This window comes from Galeopterus variegatus, unplaced genomic scaffold (assembly GCF_000696425.1).
Source record: "Galeopterus variegatus unplaced genomic scaffold, G_variegatus-3.0.2 Scaffold2, whole genome shotgun sequence".
Lineage (NCBI taxonomy): Eukaryota > Metazoa > Chordata > Mammalia > Dermoptera > Cynocephalidae > Galeopterus > Galeopterus variegatus.
The window spans coordinates 1,491,028-1,501,391 of NW_007726113.1; the positions used below are offsets into that span (position 1 = coordinate 1,491,028).

Consider the following 10,364-nt stretch of genomic DNA (forward strand, 5'->3'; position numbering starts at 1 on the left):
CACAGAAAGAGAAATACTACATGTTCTCACTTATTTGTGGGAGCTAAAAATAAATAAATAAATTCACACACACACACACACACACACACACACACACACACACACACAAAACCGGGGGGCGGGTGGAAGAAGATATAACAACTACAATTACTTGAAGTTGATACGACAAGCAAACAGAAAGGACATTGTTGGGTGGGAGGGAGGAGAGGGAAGAGGGAGGGAGGTTTTGGTAAGGGGCAACAATAATCAACCACAATGTATATCGACAAAAAAAAATATAAAAAAAACAATAAATAAATAAATAAAGTAAACCTATATTTTAAAATATCAATAGAGTTTAAAGAAAAGGAAAAATGAAAACAATAATAAATTCTTAAGCAACCGAAAGGTGGTAGGTTTAATAAACATACTATATTAATATGGGAAACTCAGAGAAGGCAAGTAATTTCATCTACATTCAAATTGACATTCTTTAAATATTTGTTCAACACTTACTTGATGTGCTCAAGTGAAATATTAATCAACATGTTTATTCTCTTTTGTGTTCAAAGTAAGGAATTTATTGCATACAGTGAACTTATATTTTAACTTCTTTGTAATTGCCAGACAGTGTCTGTTTGTTTTCGTTTTTTAAATTTCTTCTAGAATTGCTGTTTACTATACTATAAGCAGGACCAATGTACATTTTGGCAGTTATGCATGAGGTGTTGGAAATCCACATTAGCTGCCATATTTCTAATTTATTCCCACATTCTTTTTTGTCCAGAGGCTTGATAGTCTGACTTCTCTGCATCTCCCCCAGCCATATTATCACACTCCAGCTCTGATCAACTGGCTTGGCTCTGACTGACTACACTAATTTCTGAAAAAAGTTTCACCTTCAAAAGATAAAGATTTGTCACCATTGATAATATTTTTTATTTTTTTATTTTTTTTAATTTTTTTTTTCTAAAAGATGACCGGTAAGGGGATCTCAACCCTTGGCTTGGTGTTGTCAGCACCACGCTCAGCTAGTGAGCAAACCAGCCATCCCTATATAGGATCCGAACCTGTGGCCTTGGTGTTATCAGCACCGCACTCTACCGAGTGAGCCACGGGCCGGCCCTGATAATATTTTTTTAAATGTCTGTTGTTATGAGATGAATCCCCAACAGTTTAAAAGGATCAACAAGGGAGCAAGTTTCTGGTATACCAAGTAACTTGTACATTTCTTTAAAAATGAATCTAATTACTTCACAAACACACATTATATTGATAAAACCTAATTTTGCCCTAATAATTGAATCTGTGATCCAAAATCTCTTTACCATTAGATTATAAAGGATTCTGCATATTCTCTTGCCAAATTGAATGAATACATTAAAGGATATATCAATTTAATTGAAGCATGAAAATTAATCGTTCATTTCCATTGAGAAGTTTACCACGTCAACTTATTTTTTAAAAAATGAATTAACCTTAGGAAAATAGGTGCTATTATCTACAAAGGATTGCGTTAATCTAGTCCTCTATGTGAATCAAAGAAGGAAAGACAAAATACTGGGAACTAGGTTTACAGATTTCTTCAGTCTCATGTCTGGTAAGTCCTTAAACAAAACAATTCAAACTCTGCTAAGTTTAATGTTTATGGTTTCAATTTTAGTTCAGCATGGTTAGGAATCTTGGTGTTCCAGCAAACCTTGGAAATATACAACCAGGAAAAGCAGCTTTAAATTATTTCTTCTTTCCTAAGGAAAATAAATTCTACTAGCATGAGCATTACCTTAGTGGCAGAATCCACAGAGGACCCTCTTCCCAGCAGCTCCTGAACCAGACCCACGTGGCCTTCCTTGGCAGCCAGATGGAGAGCATTGAGTCCATTCTGAGAGAAGAAACAAACAAGGTCTCAGAAGTGGCGTAATGATGAGGGAGAGAGTGTGCTGATCCCATTCAAGCATATAACCCAAGAATACACAGACTCCAATCCCTTCATTTTTCTTTTTTCTTTTTTTCTTAAATCTATTAAGTTCTAAGAGATGAATTTCCAGTAGTTTTGATTCAGAGAGGCAAACTTTTTTTTTTTTTTTTACTAAGAAATGTCTAAATATTCTTCTAATGAGGAAAAAAAAGAGAGCGATTCTATACCATTTATTGTGCAGCCAAAAATAAAATTCTGTCCTGTTTTTGGAACATATAGAACTTTAAGTAAATTTTGTTGCTTTTTAACAAATGTGATAGGAACGTCCTTTTTATACAGTGATTAAAAAGCCATAGGTCATAAAAACGGGCAAATGATCTGAATAGACATTTCTCAAAAGATGACATACAAAAGGCAACAGGTATATGAAAAAATGCTCAATAACACTAATCAGAGAACTGCAAATCAAAACCACGATGAGATATCATCTTATCCCTGATAGAATGGCTATTAGCAAAAAGACACAGAATAATAAGTGCTGACAAAGATGTGGAGAAAGAGGAAACCTTCTACACCGTTGGTGAGACTGTAAATTGGTGCAGCCTTTATGCAAAACAGCGTGGAAGTTTCTCAAGAACTACAGATAGAACTACCATATGATCCAGCAATTCCACTACTGGGTATATACCTAAAGGAATGGAAATCATCATGTCAAAGGGATACCTGCACTCCCATATTTATCATGGTACTATACACAATAGCCAAGAGTTGGAACCAACATAAATGTCCACCAATGGATGACTGTATAAAGAAAATGTGATATATATACACAATGGAATACTACTCAGCTGTGGATAATAATGAAATTCTGCCATTTGCAGCAACATGGATGTTTGGAGAAAATAATGCTAAGTGAAATAAGCCAGGCACAGAAAGAGAAATACCACATGTTCTCACTCATACGTGGAAGCTAAAAAAAAAATATGGTCTCACAGAAGTAGAGAGTAGAACAGTGGTTGCTTGGGGAGGTGGTGATGAGGGGATGGAGAAAGGGTGGTCAATGGAGATAAAATTGCAGAGATAGGAAGAATAAGATCTAGTGTTCCATAGAAATACAGAGAGACTACAGCCAACAACAAATTTCTGTGTAACTTCAAGTAGCTAGTTGAGAGGATATTGAATCTTCCCAAAACAAAGAGGTGACACAATGATTGAGGTGATGGGTATGCTAAACACCCTGATATGATCATTGCACATGTAAATGTACCCAAGCATCAAACTGTACTTCATAAATATATACAATTATCATGGGTCAATTAAGAAAAAATAATTAAAAAGAAAAAAGTTTTCAGAGGCAGAAGTAGATTACTGTTACCAGAAACCGGGGCGGGAGGCAGAAGGGAGGAGAATGAGACGTTAATGCTTAATGGGTACAGAGTTTATGTGTAGGGTGACAAAAAAGTTTTGGAAATAGACAGAGGTAATGGTTACACAGCATTGTGAATGTAATTAATTCCAGGGCAAACATTTTTAAACAAATGTTTAGAAATGCTTAAAATGAAAATTCTTATGTTATATATGTCTCACTGAAGGCACAGATGATCGTTAGTATATTTTAGCAATAAACTATTTTTAATTGAGGTATGCTCTTTTTTTAGCTATTGCACACCTAGTAGACTACAATAGAATTTAAACATAATTTTTTTACATGCTGGGAAACAAAAAACTTCATATGACTTGCTTTATTGAGATACTCATTTTATTGCAGCAGTCTGAGATGCCTGTAGAAAACTATGCAGTAAAAGCATTTCCAAAAGACATTGAAAGTATATCCTTGCCATTGCATTTATTAGAGAGGACTGGAAATCTTTCTGTTAAAGTTGTTGAAAGGATAAATGTTTCTCATTTGTACGTAATCGACTAACCGTGTTTTCATTTTCTTTAAGTTCTGCTACTAACCAGCTGTGTGGCTTTGGGCAAATCATTTAACCTCTCTGTGTCCAACAGTCTCATCTACGAACAGTAGGGATTATGATGACAATAAAAAATTATGACGACGATAGATAAAAGCTTATGAGCACCAGTTATGTGCCAATCATTGCATTAACTGCCTTACCCATATTATTTTTTATCCTCATAACAACTCTCTAAAAAGAAGTCTACTGGAGATGAATATGTATAAATTAATAATCTTTAAGAAATTGTTAACTTACAGCTGTGTACGATTTTAAAACAAAAAGGGATTTTAGATATCTGGTTGTCTAATACATATAAGGAAACTGAGGTCAAAGAGGTTAGTAACTGACAAAGGTTGGCATGGCTAAACTAGGTTTCCTAAGTATCAGTAGAATTAGACATACGAGATGATTCATATGCTCCCAAATTTGAAATAAAATACCCTTAAAATGATATTCTTCAGAGGCAGAATGATGAGATGGAAAGAACATAGATTTTAGTCATTAGAAATGCATATTAATCCAAACATTGCTACCTCCCCATGGAGTAAACATTAGTTCCTTCATGTTCAGAACAAGGATTCTAGTCTTTAGGCACAGTAGTAAAGCTTAAACAAAACGCAGTTTAGCAGCTGGCACATGGTGCCAATTATTAGCTTCCATATACCATTTGTTTTACGCAGACAATATTCTAATTTCAATACTGAATAATTAAAAATTGTCCACATGCAAATTGAAAGGCACTGTTTTATACATATCATATAGACTCAAGTCACACTACAAAATGTTATTTCATAAATAATCTCAGACACTAATTGTAATTGTTTTTGAATATCAGGATGGAATATGGAATGATTTACATTATAGTTTCTCTGCCTGTGTTAAATAAGTAATTTATATACTTTATTATAATAGGATACTTATCCAAAAATGATTGTGAATGATGCACTAAATGTAAAAAAAGAAAAAGTAGCACTAAATATGAAGGTTATAGAAATTGTCCTTCTTCCATTGTAGCATTAAATCCTAATAGTAACAACAATAATTCATTCTTAATTCCAACTGGTCCTGACTGCTGGATTGCAGTCAGTCAGTAAAATGATCTTATTAGGAATCTGGAGCCAGAGAACCAAGAAAATCTTAATATTCCTTAGAAGACCTGCAAATTTAGAGGAAAGCGAGAGGACACTGATGTGCTGTATGATCAGATGTGCAGCACGGAGATCTGCTATCTAACAGACTGCTATTGGAATCTAAACTTATGAGGGAAAAAAAAATTTTTCCCTATTCTTTTTTATTTTTAATTTAATTTTATTTTGTCAATGTACAATGTGGTTGATTATTATGGCCCATTACCGAAACCTCCCTCCCTCCTCTGAGGGAAAATGTTTAACATTACAACTTGAGGAAGCTGCATCAGGGTATAGATTCACTCTAACAATAATCTACATATCTATCAGTTTTATAACATAATAGTATCGATTCATTTCTAGCAACATCTTAAATATCTGCTTCATTTATGCTGCATACTGAATGGGAACCAACCAAATTAGGCCATTACTGATGTCCTTGATTTTGCATTATGTAAGTTAATGTTGATAAAAATAATATGAAATTGAGTCTTTTGATACAATCAACAAATATTAATTAAGCTCTTACTGTGAGCAAGATATTGAGCTTTGTGGATTCATGCGTTCCAGGGAAGGTATCACCTTTGATACTACAATTTTAGAATAATGCAATTTCTAAATAATATCATTAAAATTGCTAAATATAACAAGTAGTTAAAAAAAAATCAAAATTCTACTTTGAAATTACCATGTGTCCCTTAATAAATCCTAAAGAACAGTTACCTTTTTTGTTTAGCACTCCTATCAAATTTTTATAAAGCAATAGTGTAACATTTTGTTTACAATCAGATTAACAATAAGCTTTATACACTAATTTTCTTGCTGATTTTATGAAATATTTTGCCCATTGACTGCTTTTCTATGATCATGTAAAACTAATGGATGAAAACCCAGGTAGAAGAGATGTCCAATAAAAATTTTCGTAGAGCCATTTGAATGTTAGTTACATTTCTGACACATACAGAAAAACAAGAGTAATCCATTTAGGAAAGTTGAGAAATAGATTCAAGAGGATACATTTAAACTTATATGAAGGTTAAATGCTTGCATCATAGTCCATTTAACTACTTTACACCTAAGTGCAAATTCATAATCAGTACAAACATTAGTTAATCAACAAGCATTTGCTAGGTACCATCAAATACTCAGTTCTAGATGCTAGTTTCTTTTTTTTTTCTTTTTTTTTTTTTTTGTCCTTTTTGAGACCGGCCACACCGCGCTCAGCCAGTGAGTGCACCGGTCATCCCTATATAGGATCAGAACCCACGGCTGCTGCACTCCCAGCGCCGCACTCTCCCAAGTGCGCCACAGGCTCGGCCCTAGATGCTAGTTTCTAAGGAAAAGCAAAGGACAACTGACATAGTTTATGTTCCCAAACAGTCCATAAATATTTATTATTAAACAACTGAAAATCAATCATCCCTTAGCATATACTTGTCAATGATTCTATTTTCAGATCTCTGGTTACCCTGCTTTGCAAACCTTACATGTTGAACTAAGGGTCCCCCAGTCTAAGTCTTATGCATATCAAAAAAGTACAACTAATATAACTTCTTTAATTGTATTAAAATGTAAATATTTGGAAAGAGACAACTAAAATATATGAGTCCTTGAAAGAGTTTAGAAGAAAGAGATGGTGAGAAACAATGCACATCAAAGGGCAGTAACAAACAAGGGAAAGTGATACTTGGCCCGCTAACCCCCATCACACTCTGAATGGGGCTCCTGTGTAAGAGACTCCCCTAAACTGGGAACTTTTCTCAAGAGGAACTAAATGCCCATACATACAGGTAAAAATAATTACGAAATGTTATTTACAGTTTCAATCTGCCATTAGCATAAATGACGTTGGCAAAAGGAATAACCTATACCAGGGGGAAAAAAAACAAACTAAAAACAGTAGTGACCTATTTACATGTTCTCCATCCATTCTCACTCCTTTATACCTATCCATAGTTTATCTGCATCTTTCCCTCCTCTTCCATGGTGGCTTCTCTAAACTAAGAGTATGAATTCACTGTGATTAAATTAAGGGTTTATTCAGTTGTTACAATGGTTAGGAAGAGCAAAACAATTTGCCATCTTTGTCAGGCACAATTTAACTGATTTGACTTTGTCCTTGGCTGGTCTCCAGAGGCCTGATTTTATAAAGTAAGTCAAATTATAGGTGATCCAAGAGGAAACTGGTTTTATTAGTCAGTTATTCTCAAATCTTCAGGGCTTTCCCGAATGAATTTTTAATGAGGTATTTGCTAAGCCTTCATCAATTTAAAAATATTTATGATAAGACTTGGAATTTGGTAGGTCACTGATCATTTCATAGGGAAAACTCTTAGAATAAGAATGTCTTATTAAAGACTGTATAAAGTCTTCATACACTTTATACAGTTTACTCTGGATCTCCATTTTATCCACAGTGGAGTTCCAGCTGGTACCCATGGCTGGTAGCTCCTTTTTTGGCCACTGGTCTTTTCTCCCTGTCTAGCCACATCAAATGTTTTCATCACATAATGCCCAAATTATAAAAAATAATATTAAATGTTATGGTGAATTAGTCTGGGAGAAGAAAGAGTTTTAAAAATTGTTCTTTAAAGTCTTACTAAGATCAAGGGAGATGAAGCGGTTATGGGTGCCAAGAAATAAATGTCTGATGCATGAAAGAATAAACTTAATGAGCAATATCACTATTATATTTTACATTTTACTTATATTACAGTATATTTTGCATTGCATTATACTTTACAAATGATGACACTAAAATTCTCAGAAGTCAAGTGATTTTCCTCAAAGATCCCTAGACTAATAAAAGGAAGAACAAAAAACTCAAATTCAGATCTATCTGACTCCCAAACCCATGCTTTTTGAGCTAAAATAATTAAGCTCTAAGCCAGTGTTTCAAACTGTAGGACATGATGCATAAATGGGTCACAAAGTCAATTTAATGGATTGCCAATCAGCAAATTTCAAACCATGAAGCAAAATAAACGAACAATGGAGTACACTGTAGATGGCGAGTGTTGATTTTTTTCTTTTGGATGAAACTTTTCATACACACATACACACAAACAGGTGTGTGAGTGTGCATACAAACATATGTGCTCTGGATTGCGAAAAAACTAAAAAGGCTTAGACAAGACCTGAAATATGAGGTTGTCTCAGGGAAACTAGGTGTCATTTCAGACCCAATAAATATAAAGTTGGCACTCGCAGAGATCATTTTAAGAGAGGATAATAGACAATTAGGAATGGGTTTTATGGTATGCTTATTTGAATTTTTTGAACTTAATAATTCTCATTTTAGATGAGTGCTGTGACATAAATAAGAGGACTGACAATGGGATGAAGTGGAACTCTTCATTTTGAGAATACTGATGTGTCACTCAAACCACATCTGCATTTGGGACTCCAAGAGGGAGTGTGTCCTACGGTAGAACACACACATCAGGCAACGGAAAACCTGGGTTCCTGTTCTGTCTCCCCATTACTAAGAATATGATTTACTCTTTTCTCATTAGCAAAAAGGGGAAGTGTTCCATTCTGCCTAATTCAGATAGTTATTTAAAAGAGAGTATAAAATAATGTATGTTAATACTATTTGGAATCTATAAAGTAATACACAAATATAAGGTATTATTGTTTCCTGCTTAGATGCAAGAAGAAATAAATTTATATATTCCCAACTCTCTCCTTCCACACTCCTGTTTATTTTCTATCACTGACATTTTGTGAAATGTGATGAGTTGAATTGAGCATTTTTGAATCCAACATATAATGTTTACCTGGGCTAGCAAAAATATTAATTTATGCAGAAATGATTTATTTTAAAAAGTATTTTGAATTCCACTGAAACCTAGGAAGCAGATGGGTAAAATGTGCCTGGTCCACTAGTAGTCACCCTTGTCAATAAATCAAAGAGCTGCTACTTTACTACTGAAAGTTTTAACTCTCCTAATTTAAGTGCTATTTTCACATGGCCTCATTTCTTTGGTTAAATTAATTCTTATGAGAAATTATAGATAAATTATTTCTTCAGTAGTAGACTCAACATGTGCTAAAGCAAAAACATCTATATAAAGCCAAAAGAAAATTATTTGAGCTGTTTATTATAATACTCATGGTTTAAAAGGATTTGAACATTAAATTTTAAAGTGAATAGTAAATTATTTAAGTAATAGCTAAAACTTATTAGAGAGTATTCTGATGTGTCAGGCCCATTTCTAGATGCTTAACTGCATTAATTCATTTAACCCTGAATTGGACATTACAAGTTATAAGCTACCTGGTAATTAAAGCTCAGAAACGGCACTCAATCCTCCCCTCCACACACACACACACACACACACACACAAATCTATGGATGATGTATTATAATCCTATTTCCTAGACTTCAACTTCTCATTATTGGAATAGGAAATATCTCAGTCTCGGAAAATTATTTCTTTTAGGCTTCTAGACTTATAATGTCCCAAAGTGTCAAAATAAGAAAGGAACATTAAAATGAATTAGTTAATGTTATGGTGTTATATTCATGCCAAGCTTAGCTAGTTTTCACTTAAAAAGTAAAAATAGAGGAAAGGTGTTAGAATGATTGATCGCTTAATTTCTTATGGTAAGAAATTCTGTAGAGGACTCAAGATGGTGACGGGTCTGGAGCGGCCGTGCCAGGAGACAGCACGACCCTGAGAAGTGTACGCTGTGATGCCAGAGTACTATTTGCATTTCCAAGAGCAACAAAAAACGAATAAATCTTTGAACAACTAACCTACAACGATGAAAAAGCAACTACATATTCGAGGTTTTTGGGCTGTCACAAAAGAAGATTCCTGAGAGCGCCCAAGCCACGCTCCGGGATCGAGCGAGCAGCCCAAGGCAACAAAGGCCAAGGAAGTCAGCAGAGACGACACAGAAACGGAGTGGAAGGAGCCAGACTGGCCCAACTCTGTGAGCTCTGTGAGTCACCCCCAGTCCAGCCCCACTTGTGGGGCAAAGCCCATCTGGCTTCCGCCCGCCCGGCTCCCACCCGCCTGGCTCCTGCCTACCACACCAGGCTAGGCCACAGCAACAGCACTGCCTCCATTTACTCGGGTGGGGGCGGAGACAGTCCCTTGGCTTGGCGCGGCTCCTCACTGAGACAGGCCACTTGCGTACCTCGACGCAGGGCCCCCCGGGGCCTGTGGACCGGCCTAAAATCCCACTCTCCCCGCAGATCTCTGACGGGGCTGGTGGCGGGGGGAGCCCCCTGCCAGCGTCGGGAGGGCTGGGAAGTGGAGCCTGCCCAGACTGTCACTCCACCACACCCTGGGCTTCAGCCCCAGGTAAACCCCCTGTTTCCTGGAGGCAGATACCATCTCCGTGGCCCTCAGTTCGGAAGAACCCCAAACT

General features: G+C 35.8%; 1 protein-coding gene across 7 annotated transcripts in view; it reads right to left on the reverse strand.

Moving 5' to 3' along the window:
- ANK2 (ankyrin 2, neuronal) overlaps positions 1–10,364 on the reverse strand; it is a 275,712-nt gene that overhangs the window by 181,632 nt on the left and 83,716 nt on the right. For all 7 annotated transcript variants that reach the window (XM_008566520.1, XM_008566662.1, XM_008566450.1 and 4 more), the window contains exon 3: positions 1,763–1,861. In XM_008566520.1, the coding sequence (XP_008564742.1) occupies positions 1,763–1,861 (99 nt within the window). The remainder of the gene's footprint in view (positions 1–1,762; positions 1,862–10,364) is intronic.